Source organism: Leuciscus leuciscus (genome assembly GCF_965113295.1).
Source record: "Leuciscus leuciscus genome assembly, chromosome: 5".
In the NCBI taxonomy this organism is placed as follows: Eukaryota; Metazoa; Chordata; class Actinopteri; order Cypriniformes; family Leuciscidae; genus Leuciscus; species Leuciscus leuciscus.
This window is the reverse complement of record NC_138729.1, coordinates 52,395,899-52,423,398: the sequence shown is the minus strand read 5'-3', so window position 1 is coordinate 52,423,398 and position 27,500 is coordinate 52,395,899. Positions and strand designations below refer to the sequence as shown.

Below are 27,500 nucleotides of genomic sequence, written 5' to 3'. Positions count from 1 at the left end.
ATAAAAAAACAACAAAATAAAACATTTATACCCATAAACAAGTCTCTTGACAACAGAAGAGAATAGTATGGAAGCTTGTTTCCGCCACGGAATAAAAAAATTGAAAAGATATTCACAACTTTTTAACACAATTCTGACTTTTTCCTCAGAATTCTGACATATAAACTCACAATTGGGAGAACAATTGAGAATAATTAATTTGAAAACAACATTTTTTGAAAATGTCTTAATAACGCTGAGGTCTTTAACCCTATAAAGCCTGGATTTATAAAGATAACATTTATTTGCATTACAATCATCAGAATTTCATCTTTTTGATTCATAAGGCCTTGAAATGATCAAAACTGATCCGTCAAACACAATCCAATCTAATCGACGGCTTCAGTGTCACATGATCCTTCAGAAATCAGTATAATATGATGATTTGATGATCAAAAAACATTCATTATTATTATTATCAATGTTGAAAACATTTTTTTTTCAGGATTCTTTGATGAACAGAAGGTGAAAAATACTTTTGTAAATGTCTTAACTGTAGGTTTTGATTTATTGAATGCATCCTTGATGAATAAAAGTATTGATTTATTTAATCATCTTCAAAATCAGCCGCTTTCAGTTCAGATTAACACTTACTGACTGAAACAGGTGAAGGTTTATTAATTTAGGAAGGTTTGTTTGTTCATCTCTCATTATAAAAACAAAACAAAACAAAACACACATGCAAACATATATTTTATATATTAATATTATATTTTTATATTATATAAACTATATATATATATATTTAAGGTCAGATTAATATATCTACGTAAGTAAGAATGGCTTGAACAGCACTGCAGATGAACTGATGTGTGTTGATGTCTTACCTTCGGGTTCTCCAGAACTCCAGACTCATAGCTGTGAAACACAGGTCTGAGATCAGCTTCAGTGCAATAACAGCAGCGAGGACAGACTCTACTGTATGTACAGTACTGGAGTGTGTGAAGGTGTGTGTGAAGGTCACCTGATGTGCATGAGATTGGCATCCATACTCCACGGAGCCTTCGGCGTCACCGGCACCGGAATATCGTGTTTCTGAGAGAAGACAATACATGATGCTTTAAAGAATTCGCTGGTAAATTTCACAAAATAATTGCAAAGAAACTAATTTGCACACACACTCTCTCTCTCTCACACACTCACAAACACGCACACAAACACACACACACACACACAGACACACACGCACATTGAAACTTTTCAACAATTCTACAGTGTAGTGTATTTGTGATGCTTTAGTTGTGTTAAATGCATAAAGCTGTGCAGACACATGTGATGTAGACTCTCTATAATAACTCTGATCACTCTGTGCAACATGGACAACATTCAGATTTCTGTATGTTTTTATTAGTTTTGTTTTGTAAAAACATGTTTGTATAGTTTTTATTACGTTTAGTTTCAGTTGTTGAAGTACATCAATGAAGATGAGCTGAGATACTTTTTTTGGTATTTTATTTTATTTTATTTTTTTTACATTTTGTATTTCAAGTAACAAAAATCTGATGTAGATTCTCTATAATAACAGCGGATCACTCATATGCAACATGGACGACATTTATTCATCAAAACAAGTGATTATGATCAAAAACTCCAGATTCAGACCCAGATATTATATATATATGTATATTGAGCTCCATCTAGTGGACTGAGTTCAAAACTGCAAACATTTAAAAAAACAAAACACACATACAAACCACTAAAAATGACCAAAACACACAACAAAATGACTAAAACTTGAACTAAAATTAAAACAAAACACAAAAATAAAAACAAATTCAAAATATTAAGTAAAAATTCTAATGGTATCTTAATGATACTAAAATAACAAATACTGTAATGACAAATATAACAAAAAATATTGTTAACGACATTTATTCTTTGACAATATTATTGATAATATTCAAAAAACATTATTTACAGAAATGAGATGTAGCAAGTTATGATAACTTGTTAAAGGTTAAAATAATTCAATGAAAGTAATTAATTAAAACTCTGTAGTTTCAGAAGTATCAATAAGTGAATGTTAATCAAGCTCTTTGAATTTGCATGACTTTTTGTGATTGTTTCATAATATTATTATTATTATTATTAAGTCCCAAACACTAATTTCTCAGCAATTTCCACCTGATGAAATATTTTAAAGTTTAATATAACTAGAAAAATCTATATTCATTCCCCAGCTTTAGTGTTAAACTGAGGACAGGATAAACCAGGGAAAGCGATGTCAAGTCAAGTCATTTATATATAGTATTCATTACTTCAATGAGCTCATCATTTCTGCATTCAGTTATTACATTTTTAGCTAACTATGACTTTGTATATTTACATTTCTGAAATACATAATTTACAGATCACTATAAAGCTGCTTTGAAATGATGTGAATTGTGAAAAGCGCTCTACAAATAAATGTGAATTTTGACATCATGTATATATGTATAGTTCTAGTTGTAGTTGTACACGTACCTCTGCGTACTCCATCAGGTCCTTCCTTCCACGGAAACGGTTGTAGAACTCGGGAATCCTCCACGGAGCGACGATCTGGTGATCAGGAATGTGAGAGAGGAGAGACGGAGAGGTGGATGATGGATAACTCAGACTGATGATGATGATGATGATGATGATGTTCACTCACCTGAACTTCAGGATAGAGAGCGTAACACGTCAGCTCGAAGCGGATCTGGTCATTCCCCTGAAACACACACACACACGACACATTACACACACAGATTCATGAGGCATGAGCTGTGCAACTCCATAATGATTCATATAACTGATGATCTTTACACAGTTATGAACTGAACTGACTTGATCTGAATAATGACATGGTGTCGCTTTATTCAATTCTGTTTGCATCATTGATCAATATTGTTATATTCATTATAGAAATTTCCATGACTTTTTAGGATTTTAATAATTTCCATGACTTTAAGATCTTAATAATTTTCATGACTTTAAGATTTTATTCATTTCCATGACTTTTTAAGATGAATAATTTCCATGACTTTAAGATTTTAATAATTCCCACGACTTTAAGATCTTATTACATTTTCATGACTTTTTAAGATTTTAATAACTCCCACGACTTTAAGATTTTAATAATTCCCACGACTTTAAGATTTTAATAATTTCCATGACTTTTTAAGATTTTAATAATTCCCACAATTTTAAGATTTTATACATTTCCATGACTTTTTAAGATCTTAATAACTTCCATGACTTTTTAAGATTTTAATAATTCCCACAACTTTAAGATTTTAATAATTCCCACGACTTTAAGATCTTATTAATTTTCATGACTTTTTAAGATTTTAATAATTCCCACAACTTTAAGATTTTAATAATTCCCACGACTTTAAGATCTTATTAATTTTCATGACTTTTTAAGATTTTATTCATTTCCATGACTTTTTCAGATTTTAATAATTCCCACGACTTTAAGATCTTAATAACTTCCATGACTTTTTAAGATTTTAATAATTCCCACAACTTTAAGATTTTAATAATTCCCACAACTTTAAGATCTTATTAATTTTCATGACTTTTTCAGATTTTAATAATTCCCACGACTTTAAGATCTTATGAAATGTCCATGACTTTTTAAGATTTTAATAATTCCCACGACTTTAAGATTTTAATAATTCCCACAACTTTAAGAGTTTATACATTTCCATGACTTTTTAAGATCTTAATAATTTCCATGACTTTTTAAGATTTTAATAATTCCCACAACTTTAAGATTTTAATAATTTCCATTAATTTTTAAGATCTTAATAATTTCCATGACTTTTTAAGATCTTAATAATTTCCATGACTTTTTAAGATCTTAATAATTTCCATGACTTTTTAAGATCTTAATAATTTCCATGACTTTAAGACTTTATTCATTTCCATGACTTTAAGACTTTATAAATTTCAAATGACCTTTTCATATTTTATTAATTTCCATGACTTTTCCAGGTCTAGAAATCACGCTTTTAGAGTTGTATGTGTTTTTATAAGGTATGAGTTGTGCATTTCATTTCATTTTTTATAGCATGGTCTTCATAAAAATAACGATGAACACACCTGACATCCTCCTCAGGTGGTGTTTCAGTAATTAACGGACACATTTACTTCTGTAAAGCATTTGATGAAAGCTAATAATTCATTTTTAGAAAAAGTAAGACGATAAAAAAGTAAATATTTGATTTGTTTATCTGCACGTAACGTGACCATTAAACCATCATCAGAGAACAGCAAACATGTCAATGTGTTGAAATACTGACACTAGCTAATATTATCTTCTGATTGTGAATCGCAGAAATAGAGAAGATAATCAAATCCTAAACCATAATAATAAACCATAATCAACTTCCTAAATCAGCTCAACCCCTGATCAGGGTCACAGAACAGGCGTCCGCCGCCATCTACTGATGAAACTGCACTTATACACATAACAAGCTTTTATTCTACTTACTTTCCTCTACTTTACTCTCTCTTTCTACCATAAGGATGTTCTACACTGTAACTGGACAGAGTCTGCATGATGCTGTATCTGCACTATTAGATGTCAATATACACTACAGCCCAAAAGTTTGGAATATTTAAGATTTTAAAATGTTTAAAAGAGTGTTTTCTGCCCACCAAGGCTGCATTTAATTGATAAAAAAAATACTTTAAAAACAGTGAAATATTATTCCAATGTAAAACCGCTGTTTTCTATGTGAATATATAGTAAAGTGTAATTTATTAAAAATAAAGCCACAAAAATATGAAGCAGAAAAAGATAATTATGATAATAATAAGAGTAAGAACCACCAATGTTAATATTTGAGCCCCAGAAATAATTGATTATATCTGGGCATCAAATCCTCATATTAGAGTGATTTCTGAAGGATCATGTGACACTGAAGACTGGAGTAATGATGCTGAAAATTCAGCTTTGATCACAGGATATAAATTACACTTTACTAGATATTCACATAGAAAATAGATATTTTAGATAATAATAATATTTACAAATTTTGCTGTATTTTTGATCAAATAAATGCAGCTTTTTGTGACTTATTTAAGAAAAGAAATTAAAAATAAGTTTTAATTATTAAAACGAAGACCAACACTGTCATACCAATGAAAAATATATATATTTTAACTAATAATTAGTTGAGAAGGAAGTACCTTTGATTGAATGATTGTGACTCTGAACAATAAACATTAAATAAAAAAATCATTCCTAAAATCATTGTTAGTGGAGTTTACTGAGTGGGTCTTTTATTTTTATTGGGTGTTTTAGGGGTTTTATATTTATGTACATTGTTGGTTATTTGCGTGTACGCATGTTGAAACACAAGCAACACAAATTTCCCCATGGTGAAAATAAAGTAATTAATCAATCAATCAATCATAAAGTGATGCTGGCAGAATCTGAACATCAGATCATCTCAATGTTCTCATCAGTGTCATTCAGTTCTGGGTGTTTTCACTGTAAATCAACCAAACCCAGTTAAGCAAACGCCCAGAACATCTCATTAGTGTATCATAACTCATAATATATAATAATCATAACACAACACAACAGCACACCTGTTTTCAACACTGATAATAATCATAATCAATCATTTGGGGAAGAATTAATACTCTGAACCCTATTTACACAAACTGAGAAAGTCAAAAAGCATTACGTTGTGCCCCTCCACAAAAGTTTGGGGTCAGTAATTTTTACTTTGTTTTCACAAAATGATTAAGCATTTTTCAAGATTGCTAATGTTTTTGGGCACCTTTCCTGTGGCTCCGTGAGAAACAAACTGAGCTCGTTCCTGCCGGGCGATCTGGACCTGACGTCGAGCGATGCAGGGGCGAGCGATCGCTGTGCCCAACAGATAGCGGTCCTCGTAGACACCGTTAGCCTGAACCGACGGCCAGATGAACTCCTCCACAAACTCACAGCGCAGGTCTTCAACAAACACCTGAAACACACACACACACACACACACATCACTTCAGAACACACACCAGGTAAACTGACATCACCAATGCTTTACTCAGTTCAATTCACGCTTATTTGTATAGAGCTTTTCACACTACACATCATTTCAAAGCTCATTTATTTGATAGTAGGCATCTCATTTTTTGAGTAAATTTTTTTTTATTTTTGAATAATTTTGGAAATATTAAATAAAATCTGAGGAAAATTGGCACTGTTGATCACACTAGTCTACTTTAATTATTCACCAGGAATTTTGTTTTGAAAAACTTTTATTTTGTACAAAATGGCACATTGTCACACTCGTGGTGTTCCTGGTCAAAAATGACCGGCCTACAAAAAATAGCTTATAAATCACTTGTTATAAATCACCCAATATTGGATTCAATCTTTTTGCAGCTTTACAGAAAGTGCATGAGTCCATATTACAATTTACAGAGATTTCTTATCATAGGGAACTGTTTAAGTTAAGTATTTCAGAAATGTACATATACAAAGTCATAGTTAGTGTATTAAAAACGTATTCATTTAAACATCTAATAATTTAATGCAGATATAATGAGCAGGATTATAATATAAACAGGATTGTCATTTTAGAAACTTCTGTAACTTCTTTTTTCTTTCTTTTTTCCTTTGTTTTTATTTTGAACAACACAAAAAGATACAAATAAAATAAAATATAAGTGTGTTGCAACATACCGAAAGAAAAAACAACATCTATAAAGTATAATAACGATAATTACACTATGTTCGAAAAAGGAGCGGGATGAAACAGAAGCTTATTACACTTTACAACTACTAAAACTAACAAAAGGTAAATTAATAACAGAAAATACAAAAATTAAAACTAGTGCTAATTTTGAAAAAAAGTTTTTTTTCCCATGACTAGGGCCGTTCACACCAAGAACAATAACTATAAAGACTAGATGAGTAAAGTTTGTTGGGAAAAACTTTGATGTTGGCTTTTGAAAGTTTTATAAGCGTTTTATAATACGTTTTATAAGCTTTAAATTTAGTAAAGTGGAAAGAGAAAGAGAGAAAGACACTGCTACCATGAATAAGCATGTTGTAAGCATGTTTAAGCATGTAGCTAGCATAAATTAACATACTGCTAGTGCTAACATGTTTTAAAATGTTGTTAGCATGGATTAACATGTTGCTAACATTAATTAACATGTTGTTAACATGATTTAACACTTTGCTAGCATGAATTAGCATGTTGATTGCATGTTTTACCACATTGCTAGATTGATTTAACAATTTGCTAACATTAATTACCATTTTGCTAGCATGTTTTACCACATTGTTAGATTGATTCAGCACTTTGCTAGCATGAATTAGCATTTTACTAACATTCTTTAGCACATTGCTAACATGAAACAACAGGTTTAAACACATTGTTAACATGAATTATCATGTTGCTAACATTTTAACACAATGCTAACATGATTTAGCATATTGTTAGCATTAATTAGTTTGTTGCTAACATGAATAAGCATGTCACTACCATTATTTACCATGTTTTAACATATTGCTAGCATTGCTTGCTAGCATGATTTAAGATGTTTTTAACATGTTAGCATGAATTAGCATGTTGCTAGCATGTTTTAACACACTGCTAGCATGAATTAGCATGTTGTTAGCGTGTTTTAACATGTTTTAACATGAATCATTCTGAAAGTGATTCCAATAAGATTCATTCCGGCTGATGAACGATAAAAACATTGACAGCCAATCAGAATCCATCCTGCTCTTAAGAGCTCGCATATTTAAAGCGACAGACGACAAAACTTTAGTAGCACTTAAAATAAACAGAACGTTATCGTCCGCTAATGTGGACGCTAATATAGTTATAGTTATCGTTATAGTTTTATTTGTAGTTATAGTTCTTGGTGTGAATGGGCCTTAATGCTGCGTTCCAGACGAGGTTGGACATGGGAATATCCCAAATTTAATATCCCACTTCAGACCTCAGTGAGTTCCAGCCAATCAGACGTCACATTCACATGTTGACCACATGATGTCGCCACGACACAGCTAGAGCTTAATTTAACTCAATCGTGATCATGATTAAAATACGCTTTACCATAAGCACTGATGCATTATGAAAACAAACATTCATGACACGTTCTAGTGCACTTCAGCTGTGATCAGTGTTTATCTGTCTTTACCTTCTTGGCTCCAAGTTTCTCAGCTTTCTTCCGGGCAGCATCGAAGTCCTCATTCTGTCCAATGTTAGCCTTTAATGTGAAAAAGAGAAAACAGATCATCAAAAACAACAAAAAATAACCTAGTCCGGTGTACCAGACTTCATCTGGTCCGAACTAAAGTAAACTAATGTAAACTAATGTAAACTAAACTAAACTAAACTAAATTAAACCAAACTAAACGACACTACACTACACTACACTACACTACACTACACTACACTACACTACACTACACTACACTACACTACACTACACTCACAACCAAACTATACTAAACCACAACCAAACAAACCAAGCTAAACTAAACTATACTAAACCACAACTAAACCAAACCAAACCCAACCCAACCCAACCCAACCCAACCCAACCCAACTCAACCCAACTCAACCCAACTCAACCCAACTCAACTCAACTCAACCCAACCCAACTCAACTCAACTCAACCCAACCCAACTCAACCCAACTCAACTCAACTCAACCCAACTCAACCCAACTCAACTCAACCCAACTCAACCCAACCCAACCCAACCCAACTCAACCCAACTCAACTCAACCCAACCCAACTCAACTCAACCCAACCCAACTCAACCCAACTCAACTCAACTCAACCCAACTCAACCCAACTCAACTCAACTCAACTCAACCCAACCCAACCCAACTCAACCCAACTCAACCCAACCCAACTCAACCCAACTCAACCCAACTCAACCCAACCCAACCCAACTCAACTCAACTCAACCCAACCCAACTCAACCCAACCCAACCCAACTCAACTCAACCCAACCCAACCCAACTCAACTCAACTCAACTCAACTCAACCCAACCCAACTCAACCCAACTCAACTCAACCCAACTCAACCCAACTCAACTCAACCCAACTCAACTCAACCCAACTCAACCCAACCCAACTCAACCCAACTCAACTCAACCCAACCCAACTCAACCCAACTCAACCCAACCCAACTCAACCCAACTCAACCCAACCCAACTCAACCCAACTCAACCCAACTCAACCCAACCCAACTCAACTCAACTCAACCCAACTCAACTCAACCCAACCCAACCCAACTCAACTCAACCCAACCCAACCCAACTCAACTCAACTCAACTCAACCCAACCCAACTCAACCCAACTCAACTCAACCCAACTCAACCCAACTCAACTCAACCCAACTCAACTCAACCCAACCCAACTCAACCCAACTCAACCCAACTCAACCCAACCCAACCCAACTCAACTCAACCCAACCCAACTCAACCCAACTCAACCCAACCCAACTCAACCCAACTCAACCCAACTCAACCCAACCCAACCCAACTCAACTCAACTCAACCCAACTCAACCCAACCCAACCCAACTCAACTCAACTCAACTCAACCCAACCCAACCCAACCCAACCCAACTCAACCCAACTCAACTCAAAGCACGGCACAAGCAAGGACAGCTTCATAGGTTTGTTTGAGGGAATGCATGAACTGATGAAATGTCTACTTTGAATGCTATGTGAGTAGCTTTAGATGAAAGCATCTGAGAAATGTGTAAAACAAAAGCACTCAGACAGGAAAAGAATCAAGAAGATATTCATTATTGTTCTAGTTTTTTTAACGCAATTTTATCAGACCATTTCCAGTCTCTTCAGTTCCTCGTTACCTCACATCACACAGTCGAGTATAGTGTTAGAGCACTTCCTCAATGCACTCAAAAAACTCCATTGTTTCATTGTGAATCGCTGTCCTGACTCAGACTTCTCTGAATAATTATAAACCTCTGCATTGCAGCACAGCATTGCAAAACATTTAGCCAGCTTTAGAACTTCAATCATCAACTCCACTGTTAGATCACGATTAAACAACAACTAACAAACTTGTAGTGAAGGTCATTACGAGTTACGCTTTACACGAAACATCCATATACCAGAATCCACTTCAGACACGCGTTCAGCTTTATGTGGTTTATCATGAGAGATCGATAAATCCAACTGGGTTTTTATACTTACTTTACTTACTTTACTTAATGCATTCAATAATATTTTTAACTAAAACTATTAAACGAAATAAAGCTGAAATCAAATCAAATCTAAATGTTAGATGAAAAACTTGAACTAAAACACAAAAAATAAACATAAATAGCAATATTAATATAAAAAAAAACACTAATGAAATGACAAAAGCACATGATGAAATACCTAAAATTGAAAAAAAATATTAAATAAACACTAATTCAAAATATTAATAACACTGGCATTAAGCAATTCATTTGTTACAGTATGTATTCATTTTTGGTAAAGTTAGTTAATAAAACAAGTTCATGTCAGCTCAGATCCATTAAATAATCTTTACAGACACAACAATAATGTGTTAGCAAATGTTGAAATGAATATTAACTGAGATTAATAAATATGTTTGTCATTTTTAATTAATGTTAACTAATGTAATTTAACTAACTAAAACATAAAATTTATAAATAAAAATATAAATAAAATTTCTCATTTTCATTAGTTTGAATAAAAATGACTAAAAACTACAAAAAATGACTTAAACCTTAACTAAAATTAAAATACAAAAATAAAACACTAAATATTAACTCTTTCCCCGCCAGAGTATTTTTTTTATATTTTTTTTAAGTTGCCAGCCGGCGGCGATATTTTTGATAATTTTCACAAACTTTCTCCAGAATATTATGTTGTATGAACATCTGAACATCCAATAAATCAAAATTAAGTACAGATCCTCTGCTTTTAAACAAACAAGAACCATTTAACTCTAGCTTCTTATCAACACTTGAATGTGAGGTGCATAAAAAAAAGCAACATTATGAACAAAGAGCTGGGAAAATTGCTTTTTGTCAAGGTCTACGACGTGTGCATAAGCAAACCTTCGCACAATGGCAGGGAAACAGTTGTGGAGCTTTGAATGCGAATCCTCACAAAAATGTGTTAATATCTAACATAAAACAAAAGCCCATTCGGTGCGTTCCTGAGCTCATGACGTGATGATCGCAGACAGGCTCATTGTTCCTGACGACGCCACTATTGTTCTGGTGTCAGTAAAGCATCAGGCCATGAAAACAGCAGCGTTTGCCACATGGTTTCAGAGAACGATTCCCGGTCGAGAGGAAAACGCTTGCTGAGCGAGTCTTCACACGCCTGGCATTAACTGTGAATCACGTGAAGAAAATAATTTCCTGCATTTCAACACTCAAGACTCGCCTCTTAACTGTCATCACTGCAAAACATGCTTTTATTACTCAGTATTTCTGTCTTGTTTCCAGTCCAAATATCTAAAAATTCTAAAATCAAGATGCATTTACAAGATTAAAATGCCATTAGATATGTCTTGTTTTCTGGAAAAACTGGAGTTTTTGCTTAAAACAACCAAAATGATCTGCCAATGTGGTCAGAAAAATAAGGTTAATTTAAACGGAAACAAGATTATTATTCTGACCCCATTGGCAAATAATTTTTGGTTATTTTAAGCAAAAATTCACTTTATTTAGATTTTTTTTCCCAGAAAACAAGACATAATATCTAATGGCATTTTACTCATCTAGTAAATGCATCTTGATTTAAAAAAAATTAGATATTTGGACTGGAAACAAGACAAAAATACTGAGTAAGAAGATAATTTTTTGGCAGTCATCACAGTTTCCCTGAAGGAAATGATTTGTGATTTATGCAAATAGCACATGTGACGTATAGAGTTACCAGGTAGGCGATCACATCGTATCCCTGTTCCTTGAGCCAGACCAGAATACAGGAGGTGTCCAGACCTCCACTGTACGCCAGAACCACCAAACCCTTCGACATCTCCGACTCCGGTGACCTTCACCACAACACACAGAGGTCAAACATCAGAAGAAGAAGAAGGTTGAGTCAGTAAACCAGGGTCATTCATCATGTGACTATCAGGTTTTGTTCATGCAGCTCCAGTGCTGCTGTAAGTAGAGCAAAACAGTCAAATATAATACTAAAACATTATATTTCAGCTTTGCTACTTTCATAAAAACTGTGCAAGACTGGAAAAACTGGAAGAACTGGAAGAGAGGGGCAACTCTCAGAGAAAAAGAAGGAAATTAACATTTGAACTCTCTCTTGTGAAGTTAGCATCACCATTTAAGTCTCACCTCAGAATACAACTCTTCCCTCACTCCTTTCTCATGCTGAGATCACCAAAATTCACCCAAACATCTATATGGCTTAATGTGAATTTTTATCATTCAGTATTACACATGTGTGGTATCATTTGAAATGTCTCAGTGCGACTGGTACAAATGTCTCATTCCCAAAGAAGGAAACCAAAAGGTAATAAAGTTCTTGAGAGTTTAGTGATAACTTGCAGTTAATGGCATTCTGCTCCCAAAAGGTGTAAACTCTGAATGCAAATTCACATTGTTAGCACATGTTTCCATGTGAAAGATTCTGTCTATATAAAGAAATGCTGAAGAGGCTCGAGGCGATTCTGTACCTCAGATCAGCCCATGATGTTGAAGGATCTCAAAGACTTCAGCATTATGTATTTTTCTAAATGTCGGGTTTAACCTACAACTTTTATTCTTTATCTCTGAGCATTTGATGTCATTGTATTGATTATCTTTGAACTGATTATGAAATTGGCATGATACTGATATAATAACTTGTTACATTTGTACATTCATAATATTATGCTGCTACTTTCATAAAAAACTGCATTAAAAAAGAATGCAAAATAGGAAGTAAAATAGACATTAATTATAGAAAGTTCAGTAACACTTTATTTTAAGGCGACGTAGTTACACGTTCTTACTATAGTAATAACAGTAAATTATGCATAATTACAAGTAACTAACCCTAAACCAAACCGTGACTCTATAGTAAGTACTTGTAGTTAATTAATATACCTCAGTAGTACTTATTTGAGTAAGTACAATGTCACTACGTCACCTAAAAATAAAGTTTAACTGAAAATTCCCACTGATTTGCTGAAATACACATTTAATATTAAAATATTCCATTTCAGCTTTACATTCAAAATTTTACGCTAATGACACTGGTCTACAGCCAAAATGCTTCTGAAATAAATGTAGTTAGTAGATACGACCCTTGACTTGGGAATGGCGGAGGATAAAAGAGTTATACAGGGAAGGGATCTTAATTTAACCCAAAATGACAAAAGTCAATCTTTGACTGGATCTATGAATAATTCTATTTGGACAGTACTTGCTGTTTAGGCAAAGCAATGAATGATGCAATCTGAAGCTGGTTTTGCGTCATACGATTAATTGCATGATGTTATTCCTAATAATCATGGATGATGTGGTCATAAAACAAAGCTTACATTAATCTGCAGAACAACCTGTCCTATGTCATCTCTATAATCATATCACCGAGCCACAGCCCTGCAGAGTTCAGCTCTAACACACACACCTGTAGTTTTCTAATGAGAAGAGGGACTCGATGAACTGGATCAGGTGTGTTTAATTAGGGTTGAAGCTGAAACACTGCAGGGCTGTGGCTCTCCAGAGAACTGTAAAAAAAAAAAAATTAAACCATTAAAAAATAAAAATGCATAATAAATAGCACATTTTATGTCTAAAGCAGATTGACTTCTAAAAAATTGGAGACCAGTGTAGTCATAAAATTGCATTAAATTAAAAAACAATTTAAAATAGAATGTAAAATAGACATTAATATTTAAAAAATACCCATTGAGTTTCTGAAACATAGTAAAATATAATAGTAAAACATTCTAATTCACTTTTTCATTCAAGATATTATGCTGATGATGTAATAAGTGTTAAGTGAGTTTCTAAAATAGATTTTTTTTTTATATATTAAGCCTTTCATGCATGCATTATGACAACCTCCGTCAGGATTTTTTTTTCTTATGTGTTTTTATTGTTTTTAGGGGCATGTTATTGAAGAGATTTTCAGATGTCCACTCTAATGGACAGTATGCACTTTGGGTTTTAACTGAAGAGATACTGTATTTAACATAATACAGCAATTGCACAACTATTACTGTGTGTATTTAACAAACCAATAAATACAAATTATATAAAATCATGTGAAAACTCTAAAACATAAATACCAAAAATATAATACAACTCCAGTTAGTCTATAGCAACGCAAGTGAGTTTTGTCCCATTCGACCAGCAGACTGAGACATTCATATAGTTGTGAATGTCTTGTGTCTTTGATATCAGAACATGAGGACGTGATTCCATCAAAGATCTGGTGGAGGTACAACTCTGTGGAAACACAACTCAGACTGTGTAGAAAATGATCACGCTCCCTCCAGTCTAACAGAGTATGTCGATTTATCCTTATTAGCTGATAATTCTGATTAAATGGACACATTTCTACCGTATCTATTGGGTTTTTTTTTAGACTGTGGAAAGTAACAAGTAAAGTCACGCATTACATAATCAGATTTATTTTTTTGATGTAATAAGTAAAGTCACACATTACGTAATCAAATTTCTTTTTTGATGTAACAAGTAAAGTCACACATTACATCATCAGATTCATTTTTTGGATGTAATAAGTAAAGTCACACATTACGTAATCAGATTAGGCCTACTTTTTGATGTAACGACTAAAGTAACGCATTAAAAGTTACGTGCATTATGTAATCATAATACTCTTCGATGTAACAAGTACACATTACAAGTAACATGCATTACGTAATCAGATTAGGCCTACTTTTTGATGTAACGAGTAAAGAAATGCATTAAAAGTTACATGCATTATGTAATCAGAATACTCTTCGATGTAACGAGTAAAGTAACATTACAAGTAACATGCATTTGGATGTAACGAGTAAAGAAACGCATTACAAGTAACATGCATTAAGTAATCAGATTACTTTTTGATGTAACGAGTAAAGTAACGCATTAAAAGTTACATGCATTATGTAATTAAATTACTTTTTGATGTAATAAGTTACGCATTACAAGTAACGAGCATTAAGTAATCAGATTACTTTTTGATGTAACGAGTAAAGTAACGCATTAAAAGTTACATGCATTATTGCATTATAACTGCAAATTACATTCTAATGACACAAATACATTTATTAACAGCCAAAATATGACTACAGATAAAGTATTTTCAAGAACAACTGTCACAGTAATAGTATGAATTGTAGCTGAATTATAGCAAAGAAACTTCTTTTTGAGTAGCTGTCCACTGTAGTGATGACCTCTATGCGTGAAAGGGTTAATTTATTCCATGTTCAATTTATACCTTTGGCTTGCTCAGTTGGGGATATTTGGGGATATTTAATTTAATTAATCAATCAACAATACTATTGATCAGCATTACCAAACGTGGACGTTTTCCACTAGATACAAACATTGATGTATTTTTTTTTATTTAATACTGTGAAGCTGCTTTGATACAATCTGTATTGTGAAAAGCGCTATATAAATAAACTCGACTTGACTTGACATGTCAGCTTTGCATTCAAAATTTTAGTAATATCATAAAACTGCTCTGAATTAAAAAAGAATGCAAAATAGACATATTCATTATAAAAAATGCACATTGAGTTGCTGAAGCATATTAAAATATAATACTAAAACATTTTAATTCAGCTTTGCATTCAAAATAGTATGCTGATAATGTCATCAAATCTACATTAAATTAAAAATGAATGTAAAATTGGGTTACACTTTATTTTAAGGTGTCATCGTTACCAGAGTACTCATATATTTAAGAACTGAGTAATATTAATCAACTACATGTAGGATAAGGATTTGGTTGAGGGTTAGTTGCATGTCATTATGCATGCTTATAATTTACTGTTATTACTATGGTAAGTACATGTAACATATGTAACAAGGACACTGTAAAATAAAGTGCTACCTAAAATTGGATATACTAGGGCTGTCTGGCTTTTAGAGCCTATGTATAAAATCATGTTATGAAAATGATTTTTTTTTTAATTTATTCAATTTATTCGAGCTGATGTCAGTGCCATAAAAACAAGAAATCTGTATTTTCATGGTGTGAAAAAAAAGAAAGTATTTTCATGTTGTGTCTCTGGTATTAGTTATCTCCTGTGATGATTTTATTTCACCTCTGAAATGCCAGTAAAGCACAAGGAGTTTGAGTTTAACAGAGCATCAGATGATTAAAAGCATCAGTCCATAAATGATTGAGCCAGTTTAACTCACTATAGATTAAACTGCACTTTAAATTCTATATTTATATACATAAAACGCTATTTTTATTGCACATGCAGAAATAACAGAGCAATATCAATGCTGATAATTAATAAAAATATCATTAAAACGTTTCATTAACATTTTACAGCACTGTTCTCATGAACAACAACCTGTTGAGATGTAAACAAATACATAGGCTAAATCACGTCAAATTAATATTCACATGAATAGTGAACATAAAAACAAAAGAAAAAACCGCAGGAACTCACCTAAACAGCAGCAAATAAAAATGAATTATGGAGAAGAAGCTTTCAGATCCGAATCCAAATCTAGTTTGTTCGCTTGCAGCGTCTGATGTCACCCAGATACAGCACACATGTCTCCAGCCACGCCCCCCGAAGACATGAGCCAATCAGATCACGCTCAACAACAGGGGTGCGCCCACACAGGCCGGGATTAGCCAATCAGATTACGCCGTTTATTTAAAAAGCCTCGACGCTCACGAGAACGCGTTCAACCAATGAGATCCAGCCATACAACATTTCTCAAGTGGAAAATCAACCACTAAAAATGCCTGTTAGACTTGTTCAATTTCAGGTGAACATAATTAAATGTTTGAGAATATATGCCCACTTTCCCTGAAGTGTTTTTAAAGACAATAAAGCCTATTGTTAGTGCCATCAACATTTGTGCAATATGACATTTAATGAAACATTCTCATTCTGTAACGCAAAGTGCAAATGTCATTCATTATTGTTAGTTCTGCTTGAATATACAATGGAAATTCAAAGTCATAAAAAGGGCCAGATGTTATAAAAATGGATTGATTGATTGATTTAATTAAACTGGGAAAAGTCCAATAAAGCAACCATGATATCTGACAACCGCTTTTGATAAATAAATAAAAATCACACTTACACTCTACATTAAAAATTGCATATCAACTATTCAAACATCATAACCTGATCGGTGCATCGAATCGCTTTACTTCTTATTATATTATATTTATTCCATCATAAGCACAGGACAAAAACACATTGAGCCACATGATGTAATGTTTCTGCAATGTTAATGTTCACATTTATATTTTAATTGTTGTTTACCTTCTAAACCTTTCTGACTCCACCGTTGTTTGATGGCTTCTTGACAAAGCCTGGTCTAAAAGTTTAAAATAACATTGAAAAGCTTGAAGTTTGAAGGTTTTACTCAGAGAAAGTAAAAAAATAAAATAAAATACTAGCATGCTTTATCATGTTGCTATCATAACATGTTGCTTGAATGATTTAACACATTAATAGCATGCTTTATCATGTTGTTAGCCCGATTAACATTTTGTTAACATGTTTATCTCGTTGCTAACAGTTTTTAACATGCTGTTAGCATAATTGCCATGTTAAATGTTGCTAGCATGATTAACATGTTGGTAGCATGCTGCTAGTAGTATGTTGCTAGCATGATTTAACACATTACTAACATGTTTTAGTATGTTGCTAGCATGATTTAACACATTGCTAGCATGCTTTAACACATTTCTAACTAACATGAACTAGCTCACTGCTAACATGTTGTTAGCATGAATTAACACATGTTTTAACATTTTGCTAACATGATCACCCGAGTCAGAACAGTCTGAAGGTCTGAACCGGGTTTAAAGCTCTCGGAAGAGAAACTGATTAAAATTTAGTCACAGAAGAAGAAGAAGCTGCTTGATTAGCAAAATTATTAAAAACACCAATTTAGTAATTAATTTGCATGACCTTTCCAAGTCAAAAATCACACTTTTAAAGATTTTTATGTTGTTTTTGACTCATTTTTAATACTTGTTTGAAAGAACTGAGACAATTAATCATATATCAGAACACATTTTTAATTATTAATTGGTTTTGCTTTATTTTTCCGCCATGATCTGAAATCCGAAAATCAAAAATACAATATAACCGTCTGAAAAATCAATATAATGAATTGCTTTTTTAATATATATTTATATATATATATATATAAATCAACAGAAAACACTTGAGCAAGACAATAAATCAAGTTGAAGAATAGGAGCTCTCGTCCTAAACTTCACATACGACTCGAGACTGAGACGAAGTTCAGATGCACAACATTAGGAACGTTTTCCAATGGCAGTTTCTGACAAATCAAACCACAAACACTTATAAAGCCTCCAGAATGATGATGATCAGCTCCATCAGTCATTCACAACCCGTTCAGTCCATTTCACAGACTATTGACACACTTATATCTCTCAACAGCGCTTTTAAATACCAGAAACATCAGTAAATTAGAAACACTAATGCGAGAAAACGTGATTGAAGTGAACAAAATAAATGGCGTTCTTGTTGCAATCAGTGGCGTTTGGTGGATAAAACGGATGCACTTAAAGAGGAAGTGACGTAATTTGCATTTCCATCACACTTTTATAGAGTTTTATGTTGTTTTCGGCTCATTTTAATGCTCGTTTGAAAGAACCGAGACAAGAACCTGTTGCAATCAGTGGCGTTTGGTGGATAAAACTGATATGCATGAAATAAAAAGGAAGTGGACGTGATGAACGTGTTGTTCTGAAAAACTCTTAGCAAAAAATGCTTTTCTTACTCAGTATTTTTGTCTCGTTTCCAGTCCAAATATCTAAAAACTCTTAAATCAAGATGCATTTACCAAAGTAGTAAAATGCCATAAGATATTATGTCTTGTTTTCTGGGGAAATCAATCAAAATTGAGTGAGTTGTGGCTTAAAACAAGCAAAATGATCTGCCAATGGGGTCAGACTTTTTTTTTTTTTCTGTTTGAATTACCATTATTTTTCTGACCCCATTGGCAGATAATTTAGCTTTTTTTAAGCAACAACTCACTTAATTTTGATTGATTTCCCCAGAAAACAAGACATAATATCTAATGTCATTTTACTAATCTAGTAAATGCATCTTGATTTAAGAATTTGTAGATATTTGGACTGGAAACGAGACAAAAATACTGAGTAAGAAAAGCATTTTTTGCAGTGTTCTTCTTCTTCTCCTCCTCTTCACCACTCCTTCTTCTTCTCGTCCATGGACACGCCGCCTGGGCCGAGCGCCACCACCAGCAACAGGCCTCCGACGACAGACGTGGTCTGGAAGAAGTCGTACTTCAGGAAGTCATGCATGGGTTTGTATGCTGGCACTGTCCAGAAAGCGTTGAAGTAAACATTGATGGCCAGAAGCCAGACCACCAGCGTCAGAGCCGCAAGTTTAGTCTTAAATCCCACGGCCACCAGGATGATGAGAGCCGTTCCCACCATGTTCTGAAGAATCTGGAACACAAAGACAGCGAAAACTATAATATCTTCATGCCTTGTAGACACATTTAGCAGATTAGAGCTGGACGATTACATCATGAGAAGCTGTTGAGATTTGCTATATAGACTTTTAAAAATAAAGAGTAACACTTTACAATAAGGTTCATTAGTTATTATTAGTTAATGTATTAACTAACATGAACTAACCAGGAGCAATACATGTGTTACGGTTTTGTTCATCTTTGTTAAAGTGGTGGTATAATGCCATTTTCACAAGATGTAAAGTAAGTCTCTGATGTCCCCAGAGTGTGTATGTGAAGTTTTAGCTCAACATACCCCACAGATATTTTTATATAGCATGTTAAAATTGTCACTTTTTGAGGGTGAGCAAAAACGCAACGTTTTTGTGTCTGTCCCTTTAAATGCAAATGAGCTGCTGCTCCCGGCACAGGGGGCGGAGCTTCAACAGCTTGCACTCACAAACACATGCACTGAAAATGTCAAAAACTTTGAGCCTTTTGTGTTCAAACCGGAGTCAGACAATGATGGAGAGACTCAAGAAGAAGTGACAACATGTAGAAGCAACAGGACATTTCTGAATGGTTAGTTGATGAGTTTATGAAGCTGATGTGTAGTTATCTTCTAGTCATTGATTAGCATATTCTGTCTTGATAATCTATAAATCGTGTTCAGGGGGCGGGGTTTATGTAAATTCTAGGGTTGGTGATGTCACTAACCCGGGAGGAATGTGGTGTAGTCTCTACCAGCCGTTTGTTGTAGTCCTTAAAAAGCCATTTCTTTAAAAGCAAATATCTCCCTTTGCTTTGAACTTTGAGTGTTGTAACTTTGCAGATGTTGTTTATGATCAAACAGCAACATTACACACTAACTAAAGTTAGAGAAGTGAAATCATAATCAACCACCCCTTTAATGTTAGTTGATCAAAATCCAGCTGTTCATGTTAGTTCACAGTGCATTAACTAATTTGAACAAGATTTGAATAAAATATAAGTAAATGTTGAAATGAACATTAACAAAGATTAATAAATGATGTATACGTGCAGTGCATTATTAGTTCATGCTAACTAATGTAGTTAACTAATGAACCTTATTGTAAAGTGTTACCGTAATAAAGTTTCTTTATTGACATCGATGGTTCCATGAAGAGCTTTTAACATCCATGGAATCTTTCCATTCAATAAAAGTGGGAAAAGGTTCCTTAGATTATTAAACTGATCTTCACACTAAGAAAAAATGGTTTTTTTAAGAACTGATCAGTGTAAGGTTTCTTTCTTGTGTTTGGGTCATTTTGAGAGGATTTTCCCGTTCCCAAAAATGCTGGTTAATGTTATTGCATTGGACTAAAAATTTTTTTTATATTATTATCATATTTCATGTAAAAAAAAAGTATTTTTTCACATTTTTCATAAGCAATAAACGTAAAATTCTGTAACTTTTTTCACTTGCAATAATCTGCCAAGTGTCGTGTTTGAAAAGAGATCTAGAGTCTGTTGCTCTAAAGCAGTGGTTCCCAACCTTTTTTTGTCTGAGACCCCCCTTTTTCCCAAGAAAATATTTTAGGGCCCCCCTTCACATTTAATGATATTTTCGCTCTTGTAAGCTTGCAGCAAGGATGACAGAATATGTTGTTTTCAAGCAAACGGTATGTTTACTATAACCAGATATGTTTATGCACAAATAATAGCCTATAATATTGAAAATACCATAACAAAAACATCAGTAGGCCCTTTGTAATTTAAAAATGTAAGCCTAGGAGTAGCCAATAAATTGGCCCTATTTGAAATGCAATAACAAAAATATTCACACTGGTGTGTAGTTAAAAAAAGCATATAGGCTATTACTAAATTACTTCTGTCTGGGGCCTCAATACTTGCATGTTATTTGTGAGGCTTTATCAATGTAAGGCTTTATTTTTTACGCTATAGCGAGCGATAACGAACTTGCGTTTATTAACAGAATAATGCGTCTTTCGGAAGAACATTGTAGCCGGAACTACTTCTCTCTCTGTGTGCGTCTATGACGAGTCACGCAGGTACTGGGCTACTCCGCAGCGGCAGCGATCCGAACCAGTGTGAAATAGTCCCAATGTAAACACTTATTATAGGTGTACCATAGTGATTCAGGATAAGACAAAAACACGGATTGGAAAATGGATTCATGATGAACTCGCTCATTATATAAACTTTGTAAATTTTGAACAGAAAAAAGTCAAGGACTTTTATTTAATGCTCATTGCTCAAAACTATTAAAAAATACGACGCGACCCCCCACAGAGCTCGCTGAGGCCCCCCTAGTGGGCCGCGACCCCCCTGTTGGGAACCGATGCTCTAAAGCATCTATACTCAAAAGGTGAATAAATGGGTTATAAATACAGCGTAAATAATATATATATATATCATGTTTTGTGTGAAATGTACTAGCAATTTCTGAGTGAAAATTGTTTCTGTCCCTATTTTTTAGTCACGGCTATTGAAGGAAATAATGTGAGCTGTATAGTTATTTTATATCTATATTATTTTTCTTTTTTTTGTTGATACTTTTTGTAATTTAGAGTGGGTTTTTCCCACATTGTAACACTTGTGATGTTTCCGGTCAAAAATGATCGGTCTACAAAAAAAATTGCTTATAAATCTCATTAAATATAACATAACATAAATAAACATAACATTATATATATATATATATTTTTTTTTTCTGTTAGAACGGTGTCGTGTTAGCGGCCAATGTTAACAACTAATGATCTTCGCAATGGAAGTGAATCAATCAAAACTGACTTTATCTGGACAATAACTTTATTCTAGATCTGCTGTAAAGCCTAAACAATCTAAAACCTTTTCCCTCCCTTTCTCCTTATATTATTATAATTGTGTGTGTATAACTACACTTGCCTGGTGTTTTCTTTTTTCTTAATTTGAATTAAGGTATGGTTGTGTGTTATTTGTATGTATGTATATATTAGTGGTGGGCCGTTATCGGCGTTAACGTGCTGCGTTAACGCGAGACTCTTATCGCGCGATAAAAAAAATATCGCCGTTAATCTATTCTCCAAGTTGGGTTGGGAGATGGCTCTATACTACACAAGCTATGATGACGCAATCTACACGCGGCCGCGAGGTAAACCCGGCTGCAACGCATATTCGTCGTCATCTTAAGTAAACACGGCTGAAAGTGAAAGCTGGTGAAAAAGATCGGTGCAACATCCATTATTTGGACTTGGTTCGGGTTTAAGCCGTCAGACGAGCAGCAGCAAACTATATACAGAGTGTGTGGGGTCAGCACGCCAGAATACAGTTATCTTTCGTGCTTGAACTTACAATAACACACACAATTATGCCAAAATGTCCGTTTTGTCGAATATCTTCATAACATAAGAGCTGTCTTATGATGAACGTCAAGAGTTGTGAAAGAATGAGGCGCGTGCGAGAGCCGCGTCTCCGTCAGCTGGTCTTAAAGAGACAGCAGCCAATAAAGCTTTCTGTCAGTAAAGTTAATCAAAGAACAAAAAGAACAGAGAAAATGACTCACTGCTGTTGACTAAAGTTTTTTTTTTTTTTTTTGCTATAATAAGGATTAGTCTATATTTAATTTATGCAGTGCAGTTTGACAATTTCGGTATATGTCCTAGGTCTACCTGTTTGACAGGCACAGGTAAATATGACATTTATTTTTAACTCTTGTATTATTGAGACAAATAACAATATTGAATTTATTTTAATTTGAAAACAGTGCATTTAGTTGTTGTTTCTAGTTTGAGTTGAGAAATGGGCTACAAATTTCAGCATTATCACTAATCTGCGTGTGCATTTTACTTGAGAAATAAGCAAGTTAACTCATGAAACCATTTGTTTACTATATCGCAATCACATATCGCAATATATAATCACAATATGACATTTTCCCCAAATCGTGCAGCCATACTTTTCAGAAAAATGTATTTCGTATCATTGTCTTGTGAACTAGTCATTTAGCTTTTGATCAATAGTGATTGGCATGTTAAATCCCACACCTGGTGTGTGTGTTCCTTTGGAGGGTGTGGTTGTCAGGTAGGGGAGGGGGCCCATGAGCTTCAGTGCCCAGGGGCCCCTGGGGGTACTAATCCAGCCTTGCTTAGTGGTGTAGCACATCATCTCGATTTTAAGAATCGTTGTTGTGTTTCTTTTTAACTGAAAAGACATCAGTTAGACAATATTCTAATTTTAAATTTGGGGTTTCATAAGCTCCAAGCCATAATAAACATTAGACCTACTTAAGCCTCTGCAACTAGTGTACTTAAATTTTATTTATCTGCAAAATGATGTTGTATACTTACAGTTTTGCACAATATATGTTCTCAAAACTACATACACCCTTTAAAAAAAAATACATTTAGCAGTTGTTTAGCATGGGTCTGTGTAATCTGTTCTGAAATGGTTTTATTATAATATACTGTAAATCGTTATCGCAAGAGGCTGCAATGTATATCACAATATAGATTTTAGGCCATATCGCCCATCCCTAATTGATAGCCTATAGTAGTTGATAATAACATAGGCCTACCTAATGTTGCCTACGGACGGTAACAGTACAGTAGTAACCTTTTACAGTCTATGAGTAGAACAGCTTTCTCAAGCAGTTTATGATGCATTTTGGAAACAGGAGATGAGCCCCTGGTCTAATGCGCCACCTGGCTTGAGAAACCCGTTCTCAAAGACTTACTTTTATAGTCATTATTTGGGTAGCAAACATATTCTGAATGCCTTCGGCAGAATTCAAATGAGCCATTTTAATCTAGATTAATCTAGATTAAAAAAATTAATCTATGCCCACCTCTAGTATATATATATATATATATATATATATATATATATATATATATATATATATATATGAAGAGTTCAGATGCAAAAGCGCCATCTGAAATTTTCCTCTAGAATGATCATTTTTATCAAGCTCAAATATTTAAGTTCAGTAATTTCACTTATATTACATTTGCATTGCCATTTAAGTGAAATTACTGAACTTAAATATACAAGCTTGATAAAAATGATCATTCTAGAGGAAAATTTCAGATGGCACTTAGAGGCTTTTGCATCTGAACTCTTCATATAAACTATTTATACTATTTTACAATATTTACGTTATTGTTAATTTCTGTCAGACCCAAGATGAACCAAATAAGCGACGTTAATGCAGCTTTATTTGACCCTATGAATCACCCGTAGTTGAAGTAAGGAACAGTGAAATCTCAGAGTTATTGGTGAGAACGTACAGAAGTATTAGTGTTTATGGAGACACACGGATCTGCGTGACATTTGATTCCTGGGTTCAGGACCTCAGAGCGCATGTCTTCACTCTTCAACACGGTCATCTGAAGCTCCAGTGTCGAGTTTCATTCATTCCAAACTCAAAGCTTCAGAGTTCCCAGTGCAATCACTGTGAAGCTGCTTTTAAACAATATGTGCTGTATAAAATCTTAAACGTTTGGGGTCGGAAAGATTTTTCATGTTTTTAAAAGAAGTCTCTTCTGCTCACCAAGGCTGCGTTTATTTGATTAAAAATACAAGAAAAACAGTAATATTGTGAAATATTATTCTAATGTAAATCATCTGTTTTCTATGTGAATATCTAGTAAAGTGTAATTTATTCCTGTGATCAAAGCTGAATTTTCAGCATCATTACTCCAGTCTTCAGTGTCACATGATCCTTCACAAATCACTCTAATATGATGATTTGATGATCAGCAAACATTTATGATTATTATCAGTGTTGAAAACAGGTGTGCTGTTGTGTTGTGTTATGATTATTATATATTATGATACACTAATGAGATGTTCTGGGCGTTTGCTTAACTGGGTTTGGTTGATTTACAGTGAAAACACCCAGAACTGAATGACACTGATGAGAACATTGAGATGATCTGATGTTCAGATTCTGCCAGCATCACTTTATGATTGATTGATTGATTAATTACTTTATTTTCACCATGGGGAAATTTGTGTTGCTTGTGTTTCAACATGCGTACACGCAAATAACCAACAATGTACATAAATATAAAACCCCTAAAACACCCAATAAAAATAAAAGAGCCGCTCAGTAACTCCACTAACACTGATTTTAGGAAGGATTTTTTTAATTTAAAGTTTATTCTTCAGAGTCACAATCATTCAATCAAAGGTACTTCCTTCTCAACTAATTATTTGTGAGTGTATTCATTATTCATTGGTATGACAGTTTTGGTCTTCGCAAAAGTTTGGAATAATAAAAACTTATTTTTCATTTCTTTTCTTAAATAAGTCACAAAAAGCTGCATTTATTTGATTAAAAAAATACAGTAAAATTTGTAAATATTATTATCATTTAAAATAACTGTTTTCTATGTGAATATATAGTAAAGTGTAATTTATTCCTGCGATCAAAGCTGAATTTCCAGCATCATTACTCCAGTCTTCAGTGTCACATGATCCTTCAGAAATAATTCTGATATGATTTGCTGAACATTTATGATTATTATCAATGTTGAAAACAGTAAACATTGACCATCGTATATTCTGCATAATTGGATGTTTTTAAATAAACACTGCCAAAAGAAACTACACAAGTTTTAGTGCTGGACGATATGATGATGTATATAACACTGATATGAGTGATCACATGGATTTAGACATATATTGTGTTTATATAAAGCGTTCACAGGCAAATTTGCTTTATGTATTTCCCCCAGCGTGGAAATCCGGCTCATATAAACGTCAGGAAACATGATTCCTTCTGTGTGTCGATATCCATGATCACTGGATCTTTGGTTAGTTGTAAGGAAACACTATGTCGAGTCTAAGCTTTAGTTTAAACTGATAATCGTTAGTTTAACTCGTGTTTTCACAGTTTCTCCTATTAAATCCAGTCACTCATCAGCTCTCCTGCCACTCGGTCCGGCTGAGAGAGTGTGTTCCCGCGGGAAAGTGACATCACTGCATAACCTCTATTATAACAGTGATTAAACCCAAAGTTAATGAGGGTGAGAGTAATGGACATGATACGCTTGATTTATCGGTGAAAACCTGCCCCGTTTAAATTTACATTTTAATAATAGGCTACAGCTCAATTTTATTATTTACTGTATTTTCCAGAAAATAAGTCGAGCCAGGTCAAACTTGTGTTGGTGAGAGGAAAAAAGTTGCGTTAGTGTATAAGTCATATTTTATCATTAGAAATAATGTAAATACTGGTAAATAAAACTAAATGTTAACGATCTCTAAACATGTATTTGACTTCCCCTTACTCTAAATCCTTTTAATTTAATAGGCCTGAGGAAAAAATAAAAAGTATATTTATATAAAAATAAACTACATTACAGCTCCATTTATTACAAACATCATTCAATGCAAACCCTCTATTTCCCCACAGACAAAATCAAGCCCCGCCCACATTTGTTCTCGTTCCAGAGTCGTTTCACTCGGATATATACGGCACTATAGGGAAGAAAAGACTTGAAAAGACTCACAGAGAAGAAGTCTGAGTCGAAGTGCAGCAGTGTCATGAACATCAGCACGAGCAGAACGCGTCCGCCGAGCTGCATGTACTGTTTCGGAGAGCTCTCTCCCATCGACGGCACGCCGGCAAACATGCTCTTCCCTTCAGAACGAGACTCGGCCAGAAGCAGCAACAGTCCTCCACCGAGAGCCAGATTTCTACAGCAACACAGAAAGCTCATTAACATCCTTCAAAGAGCCCATATTAAGTCTTGATGTTGTTTCAGGCTCTGCTAGAACAGGTTTTCCTGCTTGAATGTTGATTATTTTCCTCATATTCTCCATTGTTGCGGCTCCTCTCTTCCCAGTCTGTCAGTAACGCTCTGTTTACTTCCTGT

At 33.9% G+C, this 27,500-nt stretch overlaps 2 protein-coding genes and 1 long non-coding RNA gene across 7 annotated transcripts in view; all 3 read right to left on the bottom strand.

Annotated features, from left to right (window-relative positions):
• The window catches only part of ass1 (argininosuccinate synthase 1), a 57,658-nt gene extending 40,916 nt beyond the window's left edge, over positions 1-16,742 (bottom strand). The window contains exons 1-9 of one of the 4 annotated variants that reach the window (XM_082171276.1): positions 16,626-16,742; positions 13,609-13,712; positions 11,915-12,022; positions 8,173-8,241; positions 5,796-5,984; positions 2,672-2,728; positions 2,503-2,577; positions 1,004-1,074; positions 867-897 (exon numbers count right to left, since the gene is read on the bottom strand). In XM_082171276.1, the coding sequence (XP_082027402.1) occupies positions 867-897; positions 1,004-1,074; positions 2,503-2,577; positions 2,672-2,728; positions 5,796-5,984; positions 8,173-8,241; positions 11,915-12,016 (594 nt within the window). In that variant the 5' untranslated portion in view covers positions 12,017-12,022; positions 13,609-13,712; positions 16,626-16,742. Of the gene's footprint in view, positions 1-866; positions 898-1,003; positions 1,075-2,502; positions 2,578-2,671; positions 2,729-5,795; positions 5,985-8,172; positions 8,242-11,914; positions 12,033-13,608; positions 13,713-16,621 lie in introns of all 4 variants that reach the window. The other 3 variants (XM_082171277.1, XM_082171275.1, XM_082171278.1) reach the window with 3 other exon arrangements.
• Positions 2,742-5,736, bottom strand: LOC309499853. Its single transcript, XR_014206365.1, has 3 exons — positions 3,916-5,736; positions 3,703-3,805; positions 2,742-3,488 (listed from the first exon to the last, which is right to left on the bottom strand). It is a non-coding gene; the product is annotated as an uncharacterized lncRNA (long non-coding RNA).
• Positions 16,743-18,219: 1,477 nt separating the features above from the next.
• Positions 18,220-27,500, bottom strand: part of surf4 (surfeit 4) — a 13,304-nt gene continuing 4,023 nt past the window's right edge. For both annotated transcript variants that reach the window (XM_082171308.1, XM_082171309.1), the window contains exons 5-6: positions 27,135-27,321; positions 18,220-19,651 (exon numbers count right to left, since the gene is read on the bottom strand). In XM_082171308.1, coding sequence (XP_082027434.1) covers positions 19,385-19,651; positions 27,135-27,321 — 454 coding nt within the window. In that variant the 3' untranslated portion in view covers positions 18,220-19,384. The remainder of the gene's footprint in view (positions 19,652-27,134; positions 27,322-27,500) is intronic.